At 46.8% G+C, this 19,917-nt stretch overlaps 1 protein-coding gene across 1 annotated transcript in view; it reads right to left on the bottom strand.

The window, feature by feature from the left end:
- Nucleotides 1-19,917, bottom strand: part of LOC144755288 (uncharacterized) — a 140,189-nt gene that overhangs the window by 30,628 nt on the left and 89,644 nt on the right. Inside the window, exons 7-8 of the mRNA XM_078644068.1 lie at nt 16,097-16,183; nt 14,085-14,195 (exon numbers count right to left, since the gene is read on the bottom strand). Coding sequence (XP_078500194.1) covers nt 14,085-14,195; nt 16,097-16,183 — 198 coding nt within the window. The remainder of the gene's footprint in view (nt 1-14,084; nt 14,196-16,096; nt 16,184-19,917) is intronic.

The raw sequence follows: 19,917 nt of genomic DNA, 5'->3' as shown, positions 1-19,917 counted from the left end.
GTACTTCAGCACATGGCGGGGAGGGTTCGTGGGCTGTGATTAGTATCAGTAACGGCCAGGGCCTTTCAAGGCTAACTAACTCCAGTTGCCAGCAAGTGTTAAATGACACAACGAATTTGCCTGTTCCACCTGCTCCATTGGGCGATCGTCATATAACTCCCTCTGCTCCTGTTGTTTCTAATGCATTGGCAATGGATACGAACAGGAGGGGAGGAGGGGTTAGGGGGGTGAGAAGCCCCGATTGTCTAGCAAATGGGGCAAATAGGCATCCCCTGATGTATGTAGGAGTGATCTACCCCGCCTGGACCTCCCGCCTGAGTCCGTACCCTATGTGGTGGTTTGGATGGGGTCCCTAGTTTGAGACGGGGGAAAACGGAGGCCTATAGTGAACTCAAGAATAAATGTATTCACTGGCTAAACCTAAATAGGCCCCTCCCCAACCAGGGATCTAGTGAAATTCTTTTTGCCAGACGTGTAGACTGGGTGGGGTCCCGGGCAAAAAATATACAGGGTGATTGCATTGTTATTAACTTCAGGAGTAGGTGGGCTGTCAAGCACATTTGTAATTGGGAAGAAGGCAGCCCAAGTACACAAATAAAATCTCTTCCCCTAACCTTCTTTTACCCGGTTGCCTTTTGCAACGTCTATCCTGAACCTAGTAGGAGAAGGGTGGTTCGGGGGGTTGAGAAACATTTGGGTGGCACTTTTTTACTGGGCAATGCCAATTGGGAGGGGTTTAAAGACCGCCCGCTGGCACTCAAAATGTTCCACCATAACAATAGATATAGCACCCTGGATCAAGTTGATTGACGGTCGGGGCCTAGTTTGATTATACCCCATAATGCTGACGACAAGAGTTTTTTTAGAGGCCAAGGCTGGCTTTGCAAAGTTGAAGTGTCTCTTACAACATGGGTTTCTGGAGGGAGAGGAAATATCTGTGATGAAAAGTGGTACTTACAGAGTGAGTGCCCAAAGCGGGTGTGGTGAGTTCAGAACAACGTCCTCAATGGGGTTGGCAGGGAACACGGGACTGTGGGGGGCTGGTGACAGTGCACCTGGGTATAGTGGGGCCAGCTGTGAGACAGGTAGTGTGACTCACACACAAAAGGTCGATCCACCACTAGGGCTAACAAGCTGTGGCATTAACAAGAGGTCTATGGCTGGGGAGGTTAATGGCAATATTAGCATTCTCTCTTGGAACGTGGCTGGTATGAAAAATAAGTTAAATAGCCCAGACTGGGGGCTGTTTATAGACAAACATGATATTTGTCTTATGCAGGAGACGTGGGCTATGGAACATAACCAGCGGAGTGGCTTTGCTACTTTTAACATACTGGCCACGACAAAGGGTAGGGGCAGACCATCGGGTGGTTTAATTATATGGGTGGGCACGCATTTGGGAGTCATAGCGGATCAGCTGCCAACAAATTCACTCGATATACAATGTGTTTCATTAACATTTCATACTAAAAAACACTTAGCCCTAATTAACATCTATTCCAGGCCAACCCAGAGTGGGCAAGAGTCTATTGTTATAAAGCATTTGAGAGAATACATTTTGTCTCTCAACCCTGAGTATATTGTGCTACTAGGGGGCGATTTTAATTGTCAGTTCGAACCCCTTAGTAACATTGGCCTAGATGATCTGGATGCTGAAAACCGGCATTGGAACATCCCGGACCCCATGATCCCTCCAGTTAAAGCATGGACGCCGTTGGTCCTACAAATCATCTCACTCACTCTCTCTCTATCCCTGAGGCCCTCTAATGGGAGATTAAAATCAGATAGACCCGGTCAATCGACATTGAATAGAGAAGGGCAAACATCAATCATAGATTATATTATGATTGAATCCAGATCCTGGGACAGGCTGCTGGACTTTCGGATTCAAAGGCGGTACGACAGTGACCACAATGACCTAGTAATGACATTAAAGCCAGGGAGTTGGGGCCTGCCAAAATATAAAGTGGAGTCCAACCCCATCCAACAACCACTCCTGCTACACAATAATAGACGAAGAGTAAAGTGGCCCTAAATATTGGGTTCCCCGAATAAGTTGGCACATATATACCAGCAGGTGGTCCCGCATCTCAATGAAATGGCTAGGGTCGGGACACGGGGCTCCCAACCACGGCGGGCCATTAGGCCTGTTGAAATTCATAGTCAACTGTCCTCCAAACTGTTCGAGGCGTTCGACCCGGAAGGGAGCACCAAAGAAAAACCGGTGCCGACCCACCCCAGGTATAATGCCAACTGTCGCAAAAAGAAAAGCGACCTAATTCAAGCCATTAAGGACAAGGACAAGCATAAGATTAAGGAACTCCGAATGCAGTACAAGCAGGTGATAGAAAGGGAAAGAAAATCTTGGGAGATGGATAAGTGGGAGCACCTGGGATTAGCTCTAAAGCACAAGGACATGAAATCATTCTGGGCATTAGTTAGCAACGGGGGGAGGGAAGATAGAACAGCAGTCACCCCTAACATAGCTCCAGCAGTATGGGAAGCCCATTTCGGAACTCTGTACGCATGCACGGGCGATGACAATTCGGCTATGATAGTCATGTGCTCCCTCCACGAGTATCGACTGGGGGGGGGGGTGCAGGAGATATCCATTATTGAGGTCGAATCTGCCATCGCCAAGTTGCTACCTAATAAGGCACCCGGGCTCGATAAATTGCCTGGGGACCTATTTTGTTCCAAACCAAAAATATGGGCTCCCTATCTCTGTGTCCTGTTTAATTCCATCTTAATGGGGATGGATCCGCCAGACACTTGGCGGGGAGCAGAGATAGTACCCATCCATAAAAAAGGCTGCCCCTTGTTACCATCAAACTACAGGCCTATCAGCCTGATAGACATCACCCAGAAGTTGATGGGACAAATAATCTTGGAAAGAATCCAGACATGGGAAGGGGAAAACGAGATCTTGAGCACCCTACAGGCTGGATTCAGAACGAGTACGGCAGCCTCTACCTCATTTTCGTGGACCTGCGGTCCGCGTTTGATTTGGTCCCTAGGGGAAAACTGTGGAGGGTTCTTTTGGATCTCGGTATCCCCCATTATCTTCTTGATGTGCTGAGACGGCTCCACACAGAAACTTTTGCCCAGGTGTGATGTGGGAAACACGGGGAATTGTCGGCCCGTTTCCGGTACAAAGGGGGGTGCGCCAGGGGTGCGTGTTGGCTCCCACCCTCTTTAGTTTATACATAAATGGGCTCATAGGCCACTTACTAGGTGTAAAGGACATTGATGCCCCTAGACTAACGTCAGGCAGGGTACCCGCATTGATGTTCGCGGACGATACGTTATTATTGTCCAAGACATCAACGGGTATCGAACATTGCCTGGATGGTTTTGCGGAAATCTGTGAGTTGAGAGGCCTTGAGATTAATTTAGCCAAAACAAAATCTATGATCTTTAACCCTCCAAGGAAGATGCGCCCAAACCCAGTATTGAATGGAACATCCCTAGAGAGAGTAAAGACCTTTGATTACCTCGGTATTACTCTCGAGGAACACCTGGGATGGGACACTCAAGTGGCTAAGGCTGCTCTAAAGTTGATCCAAGTGGCGGGTGGGCTAACTAGACTACACAGAGCTTATGTTTATAAGCCAGCCGCCCCAGTAATAGAAATGTATAAAGTACAAGCGAGAGCAGCCTCTTTGTACGAGGCGGAACTATGGGGGCACTACAGGCCTACAAGCTTAGCTAGGGTAGAACACTCATTTATGAGGAACTTCCTAGGACTGCCAGTTAGCACCCCTCTAGTCCCTCTTAGGCTGGATCTGGGGCTACTCCCTCTGGAGGAGGCGGTGGCATTAAGGCCACTTACCTACTGGAGAAGATTCTGGTCCGTTCCGGAATTGACACAAGAAAATTTCCCTGGCTATCCCAAATCAAGGTTCTTTGTGGTAGGATTGGCCTGCCAGAGCTTTGGGACTCACCTGATGTAGCACGTCCGGCCCTTTCTAGGGCGGACTTGGTACATCAGTTTAGGCACTATAATCTAGCAGCACTTCATGCTTGTCCATCGTTGGGTAGACTGACCACGCAGTTCCTCTTAATAAAAGAGGAGCATAAAAATGAGGACTTTCTTGACCTAATATATCCAGCAGTGGCAAGGAAGTTGTATGTGCAATTCAGAATGGGTTGCCTGCCACTTAGGGCATTTACAAGTAGATGGGATTCGAACACCAACCCAGAGTGCCCAGCATGCAGACACTACTCTTTTTTTGTCCTTAATACCAGCTGCTGCGTAATCGCTGGGTGAAACAAATTTGCAGGAATTTGGGTTTCAGAGAATGTGAAAATGCTTTTAGAGTACTAAAATATGATACCCATCCTCCTATTGTCTTTGCCGTCTCCCGTTTTCTAAATGGAATGTGGTTAAAAAGCAGAACCTTTTTAAACACATAAACTGTGACCCACATATTTTATGAATTGAAATGTATTCTTTTGATAGCTATTGTGAATGATTTAATCTGAATTTTAAATGCCTTGTTTTTATATTTGTAAATAGGAATGTATATATATGATTGATTGTAACAGTGACATACTCGACGGTGTTTATTACTGGAATGTATTCTTTTATGTATTTATTATCTTGTACTTTTATGGTCCTTTGAGACCGAAATAAAGTTATTAAAAGAAGTTAAGTCATTGTACATCGGGAAACCTGCATCAGTACTTGGTTAATGCCGGGGTTGGTTTCTCCACAAGAGCTGGGGAAGAAGGCAGACTAGGGTGTCTAGAAATGCCCATGGTGGGGGAGACCAAAACTAAGGGGTTGCTAATCCCCCCCATGGGAAAGTTGTGTGACAGTCTAATGTAAAAGGTAAAGACTGGGAACACAAAAAGGCTTGGTGTTTCAATTGAAAGGCCGATGGACATCAAACTGGGGACTCTTCCTGTCCCAAAAAGGCCCCCAGTAGTGGACCTCCAGTTACCACTAGGGTGGTGAGTCTCTAGATGCGAAGCTTGGTGTGCCCTGACCAGGTCAGCAAACACACTGAAGCTAATTTAGTCCCCGACAGTGGGATGGTCGTAGCTACCCTGGCTGCCTGTCCCAGTGATCTGGAGAAGTACAGACAAAAGTCACATATCAATGGGGTCGAAGTAGAAGCACTGAGGGATACAGATGCAAGTGTCACCATGGTGACTGAGAAACGGATACCCCCAGAACAGTACTTGACTGAAGAAATGTATCCAGTCATCAATGCCGACAACCATACCATACCATTGGTTGCACACCACCCAGTTACCATGAGCCAATACTTCAATACCTGGTTTGGACCACCTCGTGGCACTGGGTATGTCCCGTTCTTCTGGCAGTCCCTTTATCATGACCAATTTACCATCCATGTTTAATTGACCTATATTGGAGCCCTTGGGCAATTGCTTCTGAAGGATTGTGCATTGGGCATTTTCCCCGCTCTTCTTGCCATTCCCGCTTAACTGATTTCTGTTAGTGCCCTCGTTACTCTCCCTCCAGGTACACAATACGTGGGTAGTTGGTGTGATTAGTTATTGATGTGGCTGTGTGATTTCGGTATTCCTTGTGTAATACCACAACTATGTGACTTTGGTGCCATTGTGAATCTACTTGTTTCCTTATTGGTTTATGTTTCCAGGCAAACATTGTATTGGCCTAATGATGATCCCACATGTATGGTGGATCGAAACGTTGTCAACTTGTTTACTCGGACTCATATAATCATGCAAAATTGAGTCTTGTGTGCAGTAATGCTGTTTTGAGAAAAGTGTGACTTTGATCATACGTAATTCTTGTTATCACAGAACTTTCTTTGCCTGTGTATTCTTGCGATACCTAGCTAGGTATGTCCTGTAGGGGCCCCTACCCCTATTTATTTTACTTAACTCTTGTACACACTATATTTTTTATTTATCAAATAATTCCTGGGCTTCAAAGTTAATGTACGCAGAGTACTGTTTACCCCCATTCACTGTCTAGGGACCCTTGTTCCTTACAGTTTTAATTAACCAAGGTCCTTCCCATAGCAATGGTGACCTAAGAAAGGGAGGGGTTACTGGCCAGTGTCGTGTCCTCCTCAATTCCAGTCCACTGGCTTCTAGGAAATGATCTGGAGACCCCAGCATGGACTGAGGTGGAGTTAAGATCCCATACTGCCATTCAGGGTATACCTGAATGGGTGTGTTTGAAAACTCGAGCACAGGGCAAAGCCCAGTGTGAAAAATAGGAGTTAGTGCCTGGAAGAATATGCCAACCCTCCAAAAGAAAAGACAAGAAGTCTGGGAAAACCACTTCTGAGGAAACACAAGCTTAGGTCCTCTCTCCTCAGGAAAAAAACATGTCAGCCCATGAGGGAACTGAGCCCCAGGAACTTGGGCCTTGCCAGCCAAAGCTCCTAGGCCCAGGGGACCATCTAGGAAAGATCTTTGCCAGGGACAGAGGACCTCTCCCACTCTTGAGAGCCTGAGACAGCAAGCTGCTGACCAGGAAAAGGGAGATGTCAGTGACTCCCACAGAATCTATTTGGAGGAGGGACTCCTGTATACGGAGGCCAGAGACCCAAAACTTGGTGGAGTGGTAGTGCCTCAGCAATATAAAGAGTTCTTACTCTCATTAGCACCTGCCATCCCCCTAGCTGGGCATCTTGGCCAGACAAAGACTTGAAGCAGGTTAGTCACCCACTTCTAATGGTCAAGTATGTCTCAGAACGTGAAGGAGTTTGCAACTCCTGTGTTACCTATCAAGCAAAGTGGCAAGACAAGTAACAAACCAAAGGCTCCATTATTCCCACAACCAGTGGTTGTGGTTCCTTTTGAGAGGGTAGGTATTGACATTGTTGGTCCAATTGGCCCCCAAACAGCCACAGGGAACAGATTCATACTGGTGGTAGTGGTTCATGCTACCAGGTACTCTGAAGCAATTCCTCTTAGGACCGTCACTGCAGTTGCCGACGCACTCATAAGCATTTTTACTAAAGTAGGCTTCCCTAAAGAGGTACTGCCAGACAGAGGTGGCTACCTGAGTGTGGGAGTGACATATACCTTTACCACCCCATATCACCCACAAACCAATGGTCTGGTTAAGAGATTCAATAAGACCATAAAAGGTATGATCAGGAGACTCCCTGATAAACTCAAAAGGAGATGTGATGTCCGTTTGCCATGCCTGAATTTTGCTAACAGAGAGGTGCCACAAAAGGGAGTGGGCTTTAGTCCCTTTGAACTTCTGTTCGGCCATCCTGTGAGAGGTCCACTAAGTCTGATAAGGGAGGGCTGCGTGAAGCTTCTGAAAGAACCCAAACTGAACACTGTAGACTATGTGCTTGGCCTTCCTTCCAGGATGGCTGAGTACATGGGAAAAAGTCAACAAAAACCCTAGGAGCCCCAGAAGCCATGGTTTGACCAAAAGGCTGGAGTTCCAACCAGGGCAGAAGGTATGGGTATTGGAGCCTGTGGCACTTAGAGCCATCCAGGACAAATGGAGTGGAATCTACCCTATCCTAGAAAGTAAAAGAGAGGTCACCTATCTGGGGGACCCTGGCACTTCCAGGAGCCCCAGGAGGATTATCCATGTAAACCGCCTTAAAATCTATCATGATAGGCGTGATGTGACCATGCTGATGGTCACTGGTGAGGATCAGGAAGCAGAGAGTGAACCTCACCTCAGCCTGATCTCCTCTTCAACAACCCTCAAGATGGATCTCTAGAGGGAGTTGTCTTTTCAGATACCCTCACTGCCCAATAGCAAACTGACTGCAGGGCAAGTCCTAAGGCAATATGCTGGACTCCTTTCTTTGACTCCTGGTCAGACAACCTGGTGCACACATGATGTAGACACTGGGGACAGCCAATCTGTCAAAAACAAAATATACAGGCAGTCTGACCAAGTCAAAATAAGCATCTGAGCTTAAGCCAGCAAAATGCTGGAAACAGGGGTGATTGAACCCTCTGAGAGTCCCTGGGCCAGCCAGTGGTCATTGTCCTTAAACCTCTTTCCAAGGGAAGTAAACCAGAGCTGAGATTTTGTGTGGACTACAGAGGGCTCAATGCAATCACTAAGACAGATGCACACCTCATTCCAAGAGCAGATGTGCTCATTGACAGGTTTGGGGCAGGCAAGTGTCTCAGTACTTTTGTTTTGACATCAGAGAACTGGCAGATTGGGCTGACCCCAGGAGACAAAGAAAAAATTGCATTCTCCACACTGGATGGGAATTACCAGGTTACTGTGATACCCTTTATCTTACAGAATGCCCCTGCCACCTTCCAAAGGCAGGTGGACAAAGTTCTGGCTGGAATGGAGTCGTTCAGTGCAGCATATCTTGATAATATTGCTGTCTATAGTTCAACCTGGCAGGATCTCCTGATCCACCTTGGAACGGTCCTTGAGGCTCTGCAACATGCATAACTCCCTATGAAGATACTGCAGGGCTCTGTTGTATACTTGGGCCACCTTGTATATAGGAGGCCAAGTTCAACCTTTACAGCCCAAGATCCAGATTATTCTAGACTGGGAAGCTCCAGAAACCCAGACTCAAGTCAGGGGATTCTTTGGCTTTGCTGGGTACTACAGGAGGTTTGTGAACTCAACTCGGCTGCAAGGCTCATCACAGGATTCAAAAAGAACAACCAAATCCCTCTTGATCTGAAGGCACTAAACTGGCTCCCTTATGAGGCAAGAATACAGATTGCTTGCATAACACATAAAACCTTTTACTTCAACACACCAAAATATCTAGCTGACAAACTGGAACTGTCAGGTGGTGTCAGACCGTCAAGAAGCACCAGCACCTTACTAATGAAACCTCAAAGATTTCGAAAAAGAAAACCTACAAACTTACCTTCTCCTGATTGGCACCAAGAATCTGGAATTCCTTGCCCCCTGAATTCAGAATTAACCCTTCAAGCGCATCCTTCAAAAATAAAAGTCAAACTAGTTTTAATGAACAAACCTCTACCCTGAACCCTACCGGCACATTTATCTGGATACTGATCTGATGCATTTCACCAACCAGGGTCTGCACTCGCCGGTAAGTCCTGATGTTTAACTCACTCCTTCTCTTGGTTTGTAATGGGTACCAACAGCATTTATGTTTTTGGTTGATTGTTTTCTACTTACATTTATGTTTCTAGGTTATCCTGCTTTCTACTTGCTGTAACATTTGTAAAACGCTCTGCTACCCTTCCACGGTCTAGTATACGCTATATAAAACTTTATAAATAAATAAATAAATAAATAAAGGGGTATGGCACCATTGTTTCGCCCCTCACTGAATTAACCTCCACAAAGCGGCCAAAGAAAGTAAACAGTGAGCTGTCAAAAGGCATTTGACACTCTGAAGGAAGCAATGTGCTAAGCACCCATTCTAAAAGTTCCAGATTATACAAAACCGTTGATTATGCAGACGGATGCCTCTGAACATGGTACGGCCAACGATGTTGGCCAGGACCAGCGTGTTGCTTTTATTAGCAGAAGGTTACTCCAGAGGGAACAGCATTGTAATGCTATTGAGAGTGAAGACTTTGCTGTGGTTTGGTCCATGAAGACTTTGAGACCATACCTGTTTGGGACTCACTTCCTTGTTCAAACTGACTACAGAACTCTCAGATAGCTGATGCAAATGAAGTGGGAAAACCCAAAACTGTTGAGCCGGTCCATCTCCCTACAGGGAATGGACTTTACAGTGGAACACATACCTTGGACTGACCATGCCAATGCAGATGGCCTTTCTAGGTTTTTCCACGTAGACAATGAAGACTCTCTTGGGAAACGTTAGTCTCATCCTCTTTCTTTCGTTTGGGGGGAGGGGCTGTGTAAGGAAATTTCTATTTTTGTCATAGTAACCCCCACTTTTTGCCCCTAGTAACGTTGTTTTTCAACTGATGTGCACTGGGTCCATGCTAACCAGGCCCCAGTGCCAGTGTTCGTTCTCTAAAAACAAGGTAACATTATGTAATTGCAACACAATTGGCATACACTTTGGCACCGCTGTAAGTCCTTAGTAAGGGGTACCCCTGGTACCTAGGCCATGGGTAACAATTAGGGTCGCTAAGGTCTGAAGCATGTTTTATGCTCTCCTAAGGGAACCTCATACAAATTGCATGCAGCCTGCCATGGCAGACTGTGTGTCATAGTGCAAACCATGAGTTAAAACACGACATGACATGTGCCATGCCAAAATAGCTGCATGTAATATATATAGGTCACGCCTATAGCAGGCCTTCTATCTTTAAGGCAGGGTGCATTATATTACATGTGAGGGCATATCTGCATGAACAGATATGCCCCTGTGTTGTCTAGCTCAATTACTAGATGGTACAAGTGAACAAGGAAGCCATCTTAAGTATATGTACTTGGCACTGATCACTACGAGTTCCCTAGCTACATGATGGTTTTACTGAAACCTATGGTGTTCGGTATCAAAGACGTTGTCGTAATAAATCTGTACTGTTGCCCGTAGTAGATTTATTATGACATGTACCAAGAGGGCACCTTAGAAGTGCCACCTGAAAAACCTACCACTATCTAGTGTGGTGACTGATTAGTCTCATCCAGCCTACTACCACAGACATGTTACTTACCCTCTGAAGATGAAGGCCCACTCTCTATGAGGCCAGAAACAATGCCTGCTCTGGAGGAAGGTGTTCATGTCTGCTCCAGCAGGATGGCTAGTGATTTAGCATATCAAGGCCACGGGCTTCAAAGCCCCTGCCGCCTTTAATATACAACCCGGACTTCCCCAGAGTTGGGAGATGCCCCCACCTGCCCTGAGGCCCATTTGGCACCAGGACAGGTGGGAAATGAACTATGCTGGCAGGCGTGCTGCACTACCAGACTGGCCACACCCCTAAGGTGGGCTGCCTGGTGTGCTCCACGAAAGAAGGATTACACAGTCTTGTTTTTGGTGAAATTAGGAACTCTGGGACAGGGTTATGCCCACTCACAGCAGGAAGTGGTCATCTACCAGCTGTAGTGACCCCAAGGGTAAGTAGCCCATTCGCTACTACCCTTCACTCTCCTTAACTCCCCTAAATTCAGTATTTAGGTGTCCCCCTGACACCAGAAAGTCAGATTCACCTGACCAAAGAAGAAAAAGGACAAAGAAAAGTTGAAGAACACAAGAATCATGGACTAACTGTGGAACTGGCGCCAAACCCTGCCTGCTCTGGTCTCAACAGGTGCAAAGACAGGACTCGTCCTGCAGCTGTGCATCCTCCAAAAGTCTCGGAGGGCTGCCAACTCTTCGCCAAATCATCAGCATCTCCCTTGAATTGGAGGAGCTCCTTCCCTGCAGGCATCGACAGCAATGCCCTGTTAACCAATCTGCTGACCACTGTGTTCACCAATGCAGCAGCCACCCAGGAGGAGGTCAAATTTGTCTCTCCACCAAGTCTGGCGACACCTGGACCCCCAGGAACCGCTCTGCACCAATACCCGGAATCCCGTACCCCTTTGCAGCAACCAAGGCTTGTTCAGTTTCCAGCCTGGACACCAACACTGCCAGACCGACCTACCGACGAGGGACCTCAGCATCTCCGAGGCCAACACGAGAGTGGCGCTGCTGTCCTGTTTTGTCCTCGTCTCTAGGTCAGCCCCAAAAGTGAGATCCTCAAATACAAGCAAAACCGCTCCGTAAAACACCTCTGCACCTGAGCCCCGCAGCCTGAGTCCGAGTCCACCAGCAGTGCGCTCTTGTCCCAGAGACCCTCAAGAACTGAGCCCCCTTTGGGTTCTGACAGACTTGTTCCCACTTTCAGCATTTTGTCTGCTTACAGGTTTTCTCCATAGACTACAACAGTAGCGTTCGAGGCTACCCTTGCGACCAGCACGTCTGCACCTGAACACCCCAGGGTGGGTAAACCAAAACGGCTGGTGGTTCTAAGAACCGTGACTCCTATTTGCTTTAAATCCAGAACCACCCTGTAACTATATAGCATGTACCCCTATCAGTGTATGTTTTTTTCCATAGGATAACATTACAGCGTTCATGGCTCATGCCTCAAATCTGACAGCTGAATTTTCTAAGTGTCTGAAAATCGCTAATTCCAAAAGTACTTACCTAATCTCGTCAAACTTGGTGTCTAAATTATTATAAAAATCTATGATATTTTTCTAAATTGGTATTGGATTTCCTTATTGAATGTGTGCTTCATTTATTGACTCTGTGTGTGCAACAAATGCCTAACACTCCCATCTGATGAGCATAAGGCTGCTCAACCACACTGCCACACATGGAGCACCTTGGGATTGCTAGAGCAGGTCCATGTACATTAATAAGGGATACATGGTCTCTCTGCATAATGCACTTCATTCTAGTACACTATATAGAGTCAGCTTCCTACATGCACAATTACTGATACAAGTCTTCAACATAATTTCAGAAACTCACAAATGTATACAAAGCACTTCTGTACTTGTACACAGAATGCTCCCAAGCGGCTAGCCTGCTGATTTAATGCATCCAGTATTCAATCAGCTGATCCCGGAGAGAACTGGCTGTTTCACTTTGATGATTGACAAGGTTTATGCTGCAATATGAAACACAGACACAAGTAGCTCGGTAACTTACAAAGAAGGGAGCAAATTAAAGCGGGCATCAGTGCTTCAGATTTAAGAGCAACAGTGGTAACTTTTTAAAACACTGCTTGCTATCGAGGTTTTTCCAATACATAACACTGTATCCTGAATGTATGTTGTCTACTTTGATGCCACTGAATATATCGACCTCTTAAGACTGACCCATGGAATTAGCCGTGTTAGCATTTGAAATGTTCAACTGTATATTACAAAAATATGTCTGCAACAATTTACTGAGCCCTCTGACACACAGAAACAGGGAAGTACTGAAGACCAAGAAGAGGTTAAGGTCAGCCCTCGCCTGCTTCCCTCGCCTTCTCACCACTTGTGCCCTATATGTATGTAATTTCCTGTAAATGTGTTATTACCACTGAGCTTTTGTAAAGTTCAGTATTGGCTAATACATGTCTCTGCATGTACTCTTTGCTATGTGTAGCGTGGGACTGACCTCTGGAGCTATGTCAGCGCTATATAAATACTCTGCATAAAATACAATATTAGTAAAAAGGGAGAGTGGCTACTTCAAAGTAGAGCAATATTTTCAGTCCCCTTGTTGATGGGAACTGGTTTTATCCTTCAACAAGTATGGCGGTGTGGGCGTATGGAGGTTGCATGTGCACAAATGTGATACCATTGCCTATCCTTATTGTGCAGATGATTCACAGACCCCATTTAAAAACACTGGGGAGATATGTTAACTTTATCTTTCTATAGTGCTGCCTCAGTGTTTTGCAGACTACAATAGAACTAAGGGTGGGCGTAGTTCGCGAAGTAGCGCTACGCGAAGCTACGCGAAGTGCACTTCGCACTACGCGAACTTCACGTAGCACTATGCGAGCTGCGTAGTAGCATGTTCGCACTGTGCAAGATGCATTTTCAATGATTGCACAGTGCGGACAAGCATCCGGCACTGTGCAAGCATTGAAAACGGCATCTTGCACAGTGCGAGCTGTAGTTTTCTGCTGCTCGAGTAGATTATTACTCGAGCGGCAGCTTTCTCAACGCGAACAGGTAGTTTCTCATTGAGAGCGGTCGCGAGCATGCGCAACCACTCACAATGAGAAACCTGACCTCCTCGCGTTGAGAATTTCGCCCGGATGTCATTTTGCTTGCTCGCGGTCGCGAACATGACGTTCAGGACCGCGAACAAGCAAAAAATGACCGTTGCACTACGCTACGCTGCACTACGCATGTTCGCACTGTGCTACGTGCAGCTCGCGTAGTGCGAAGTTGCGAAAACTTCGCAAACTCCGTGAGCGTAGCGTAGTGCTTCGCCCAGGGTTAAATAGAACCCTTCTCAGGTTCTACCGTTATACCTGGGCGAGCATAAAAAAAACATGTTGTAATCATCCATGGGCCTTTGTTCGCCCTAATAAAACCTCCCCAAAATTTAAGACAACCTTAGTTGGAATGGATTAATATAAAATGGCACGTTAATCAGTAATATAGCAAAGAACAGACACTGACCACAGTATAAAGCGTACTGCCTGGTGGTTCACTGCAACAATTTACTCACCTGGAGGACTGTTAAAGATATCCTGTCTTCTAAAGATATCAACGTCAATGGGATATGTCTCTCCTTCTTCATTTATGCCTATTGATGTCACTGGTGCATGGACGTCGGCGCCTATGATAAAAACAGTATTAAATGCATGCTTGTCTAGGTAGGTATGTATGTATGAGCTTTACTTATAAGGAGCACCAGTTATCAGATGACAATGGGAAAGAAAGGTTCATGACTGTGCTGATCATAAATTTCTGTCCTTTGGTACCTGCTCTTGCATTTTCATTGGTGTTTGTCCTCACACTGTTACTTATTGACTGGAACAAACCTTCTGGTATGTGCTCTGTTAGCTGACAGGGATAGGATTGGAGGTTTTAATGTTGTGTCCTCCATTGTTACTTATAAGAATTCCAAAAATGTTAAGTCTTTTTTTTTAATTATATGTATTCTTTAATTAATCAAACTGTACCCTAATTACTCCTTAGCATCCCATAACACTACCCTCCATGAACCCTTAACCCCTTCCATGCTTGTCACGGAATCACTCCGTCACGAGCCACGGATGGCGTGTGCTCATGACGGAGTGGTTCCGTCATGCCGCGGCCGCTCCGCCCACGCGGCAAAGATCTGTGCGGGCGAATTAGTGAGTGGGCGGAGTCGTGACTGAACCACTTCGTCATAAGCACAGCCCCCCGTGGCTTGTGACGGAGTGGTTTCGTCACAAGCATGGCGGCGCCGCCGGAATTACCGCCGCGGCCAGGGGGTTAATACCCCAAGCTGCTCCTTAATATTACTCTTACCTGACCCTAAAAAGCCCCTATCTACGCCTTAACACTATCAATCCATTACTATCCCTTAACAATACACTTCTCTGAACCTAAAAACCCCTTAATGTTACCCTAATCTAAACTCTAAAAAACCCTTACTATCCTTTTATGCTGTACATCCCTGAACCCTAAAGACTCAGAACTAACCCTCAATACTACCCTTCCATAAACCCTAAGAAATCCTTGCTACCCCTTAACAGGACCCTTCCCTGACCCCTAGAAGCCCCTAATTACCCTTTAACATTACCAATCCCTGAACACTACCAACCTCTTACTACTCCTTAATGCTACCCTTCCCTGAATTCTAAAAATCATCCCTTACTAGTCTTCCCTCTTTCCCCACTTCAATGCAAATGCTCCTCTCTACTTTGGCAGGACGATGCCCCTTGTCCCTACTCCCAGTAAGAAGTCACAGTCATATCCTTTAGAGGACTTGCTCCTTCCAAAGCGCAGCACCATCTGGTAGCTGCTGCTGTCCCCATCTGCTGCAGCTACTGCTGACCCGGGGGACAGGAGTTCGAGGCCCTCCTCCACCCGCAGACTCCGGCCTGCGTCTCATCCCTGGTGGTACAGTGGTAGAGCCGCTCTGCTGTTTGACTGCCCTTCTGTTTCTTTCTGCTTTTTCAGTCTCTCTTTCTGCGTATTTCTCTCTCTTTGTATCTCTGTCTCTGCCTGCCTCTGCCCTGGCTTTTTTTCTTTAATTTTCCTTCCTGTTTTGTGTCCCTAATCGCCCCTGCGATCCCCCGCGGCCCACCTCCCAGCTGTCCAGCTCCCCCGCCCCATGGTTCTACTTAATGGCAGCCGCTGCACGGTGAAAGCGCAGTCCACTATCCTTTAGTGAACTTGCTCCTTCCACAGCGCAGCACCGTCTGGTAGCAGCTGCTGTCCCAATCTCAAGACCTGGCTCTTTGAATGATCCTCCACGCAGTGTGACTCCACGCAGTGTGACCAGCAGCCCCCCACCCATAGATCTTTGAGACCCTCATGGGTAAGTAGCCAAGCTATACAAGCCCCTGATTGATTGATTGGTAATTGCAATATATCGAAGCATAACCACAGTAATTCTAATCGCTAATGCCAACAAAACAATGCAGCAAACTAATTCCAGAAGTGAGCCTGAACAGCAAGTTGTCCCTCTCTATGTACCTTATAAGTGGTCCACTTGGTAAAAGGTGAAATATGTTATATTTAACCTACCAGTGTTAAAACTGCTGATTTCTTCTTTTACCGCGTTGTGGTACTCCCTTACACTTGCCTCTTCCTTTGCGGTGTTAAATGGAGATCCTGTTGTGGAAGAGAAAATATATTTCCTAGTAAGAAAAGAGGTATTTGTATTAAGCAATAACTTACCAGTTTACACCCAAAAAGGACTACCAATGGAATGCAGAAAATTATTTATGTATTTTAGTACATGCTTATTTTATAAAGTGAGGACCATTCAACCTAGTAGAAAGATTTAAACATGAGTTGGCTGTTTCTCCCCACTAAAAGATCAATACGGTGGACTCTGAATACCTTTTAGCCAATTATGAGAATATTGTTTATGCACATTATTAATTCTATGTCAGGACTGAAGGCGAGGATTATGCTCTTCTTTCTATACTTCATTTTCTCCAGTAGCCTTCAGCATTTTCACAAAAACTACCTTTCCTATGAACCACTGAGAAAGGAAACAAAACGACAGCCTATCATAGTCCACAAAGTCCCATATAGGCAGGCGTCTTCCTCTAAGCCCCCTCTTACTTTGTTGCCTCGGCAGCCATCAGATGAGTATTTCCAGCCAAGGTTTTATATTGGGTTAAGCAGTGGTGTGACAGTAGAGTGCCTTTCTGGTTGCAATCTTTTTTTTTCCATTAACAGGTGGGGCCTGCGGGAGCGCATGCAGCGATACATTAGCATAGCCATGAGCATTTTTTGAGCGAGGCAGCATGTTGCACCGGGAGGCCACAAGAGAGCACTCTAGGGCCCGAGCCTGAATGCAGAGGTGTGTCTCTGTGCTCTGAGGCTAGTGCTCCATCAACGGCAATCCCAAGAAGTAAACGTAGTGCCAGCTGTGGACTCTTGGCCATCCGACGCAGCCTGGAAGAGGAGTGTCCCGCATGGGTCTGGAATTACCGACCAGAAGTGGTGTGAACACACACAAGGAGCTCGGGCCAGTACTCTAACTTCCACAGAAAGGCTCATAGTAGCACAACAGTGCACACACTGCTGGGACGAAGCGCAGACCTGCGACCCCACAGAATATAAGGGGTGAGTCCTCCCAGGGCTAGCACCCCAAAGTGTCCTCTGGATTCCAGAAGTTAGCTGGCTCCGCTCCAACGCCACGTAGGGATGAACCTGCCAAACGCTGCAGGTTCCAGGACAACACTGATGTAAGGCATAATGTTTCAAGAGGCAGACGGCTCCTACGTGGAGGAGGAATCAGTTTCCCGCCTCCGTCAAGATGATGAGGCGATGTCTCTATTCACCAATCAGTGGCTTCTGACCTTTAGCCCTTTGAGAAGAAGCTCATGCAATTGGCATACTTCTTTCCAGAACCCTTAGATTTGGGTCTAGAGCAACCCTGTGCCCAGGGCCCTCTATAGGTGGCAGGCAACTTAGTAAACTACTGGATGACATGGAGGAAAAACTAGCCAGGTGTCATTATGGACGCCTTTGATAGGCTTTATAATCACACTCTTGTCCTATAATTGGAGCTGATGGGGATTCCTCAGGGTCAACTGGGAACACCTTTATGACCTAGCCTCTCTGTCCTACACCTCAGAACATGACGATGATAACTTCGATGGGGATTCGGAAGTTGAGACAGGGCCCTCCAGAATGTTGTATCCGTCTCCAGAGTCAACATCCCAGGTGCCAAAATCTACCCTTCAGGGGACTACTAGTTCTACCTCTGTCTGACATGTTAGACATGAGGCCCTGCTGCACCCACGCTCCTCTGAATTGTCACTGGCGGAGAAGGTGGCCACCTCTGTGGCAAACCACCTCCGCAAGCTACAGGAGGAGGTGAGAGCCCGCCTCCAAATGGAATACCCTCGACTACCCTTGGCAAGCAAGGTCACCCTGACCCTGAAATCGATGCAAGAATGGCGGCATTCCTGGGGAAATATATTAGAGACCCGATGAAGGGAATCAACCGCTTTTTGAGGTCGTGTGAATATACGCTGTTAGATGTCATAGGGCCACTCACAAAAATCCTGAATATGGCAGAGAAGTCCAAACTGTCAGGTTCACTCATGGGGTGGTCTCAGAGAGCAATAATTTCTTGGGGAAAGTGAACTGTGCCCTAACTACTAAGGAGTGTTTTTCCCTCTTGATAAAGGTGGACCCCAAACTTGTGTACCTGACGGCCTTTGAAGCAGGTGCTGTAGCTTAAAGGGGTCTGTCTGGAGACCTGTTGAGCAAAGTAGTCAACATGTTAGTTTCCATCATCATGCCTGAGGTGCAAACAATTTTCAACTCTAAGGTTTTCACTGGGGCCGGTCATGGTAGACAGAGCTTAGCTGGCCGTTTTTTCTCCCAAGCCCTTTGAAGAGGCCAAGGCTTCCGACATGGCTACTGAGAGGACCAAACCAGATTCAGCGACTTGTTTCACTCCAGAGGTTTCCAGAATACCTTCAGAACCAGAGGCAGCCCACGTGGACAGCTCCACAAAGCAATTTCAAGTGAGAGTTCTCCATTCTTCCCAACTAGAGGTGGGGGTGGGCAAGCTTTCTTCAGAACTGGAGGGCTTTAACTTCAGACACATGGGTCCTGCAGATGGATATTTGGAATTCTACAGCACTCCAATCCAACCACGCCGACTGCTGCCCTTCTCCTTCTCGGGGAGAGATATTACAATCATAGATCTGGAGGTATTAGACCTCCTAGCAAAATGTGCTATCCCCGTAACAGACATTCAGCCCTACTGGTTTGTGTGTAACATCTTCCTAGTAGAGAAGAGATAGCTGTCAGAGGCCAGTAATAGACCTTTTAGAGTTCAATGAGTGGCTGACTGATCGCCTCTTCAAGATGGAGAGCTTTAACGTCCTGAGGGATCTTCTGTGACCCAACGACTGGGTGGTTTGGCTAGAGCTAAAGGCTGTGTATCTGACCAACCTCATATGTTTACCTCAAAGCCGGTTTCTTCAATTCCGGTAAGGAGTCATGGTTTCGAGTTCACAACACTATCATTAGGTTTGTCCTCGGCGCAGTGGTGTTTTACAATGGTATTAAAACCTGGCATGCTCCCCTTTGCCCAGCTACAGACAGACTACGAGCTGGCGCAAACCGAATACTTCAGATATATGCAAATTAGGCACGCTTTACTTGCTGAATTGCCCAGAGGGGAGTCCATTACTGAGTCCTACCCTCTTGAGGACAGAGTCTTAGATGGAAACCTCCCGGACAAGGCCATATCGCTTATTTACAAGAATTTGATTAACAATACTGCAGACCCACTAGTCCGGCTGCGGGCAAAATGGGACCATGACGTAGCAGGGCTTGATGACGAGGAGTGTCTTGCGGCGACGGCCTCTCCTAAGGAAGTGGCCATTTCCTCTAGCGTCCGATTAGTACAGTTAAAGCTTCTGCACAGATTCTACTTGTCTCGTCCGGATGGGCTAGTGTACAGAGGGTGGCTGTCCTAGGTACTGTGGGCAGGAAGGCACCTTCATCCATACCCTCCGGGAGTGTCCTGTCCAATCATACTGGGCGGCTGTAGTAGGATGCATGGAAGAAGTGTTGGGGCAGAGGATTGACTGCAATATTAAGCTGGCCATCCTGAACGCCTGGGGCCCGACAGACCTGAACTCCAAGGAGCGTATCTGGGTAACTTTGGGATTGATGGTGGCTAAGTGGAATATCGTGCGACTCTGGAGGGCAGGGGACCCGCCACGACTTGTTGATTGGGGAAAAGACATGGGCTGGTGCATGATCACTGAAAAGACTGTATATGAAGCCAGGGGGTGTGCCACCAATTGGACGCAGATCTGGGGGAACTGGAATGACTATATATATGACTTCGTTTTTAATTTCCC

This window comes from Lissotriton helveticus, chromosome 5_1 (genome assembly GCF_964261635.1).
Source record: "Lissotriton helveticus chromosome 5_1, aLisHel1.1, whole genome shotgun sequence".
NCBI lineage: Eukaryota > Metazoa > Chordata > Amphibia > Caudata > Salamandridae > Lissotriton > Lissotriton helveticus.
This window is presented reverse-complemented; position numbering and strand designations above follow the sequence as displayed.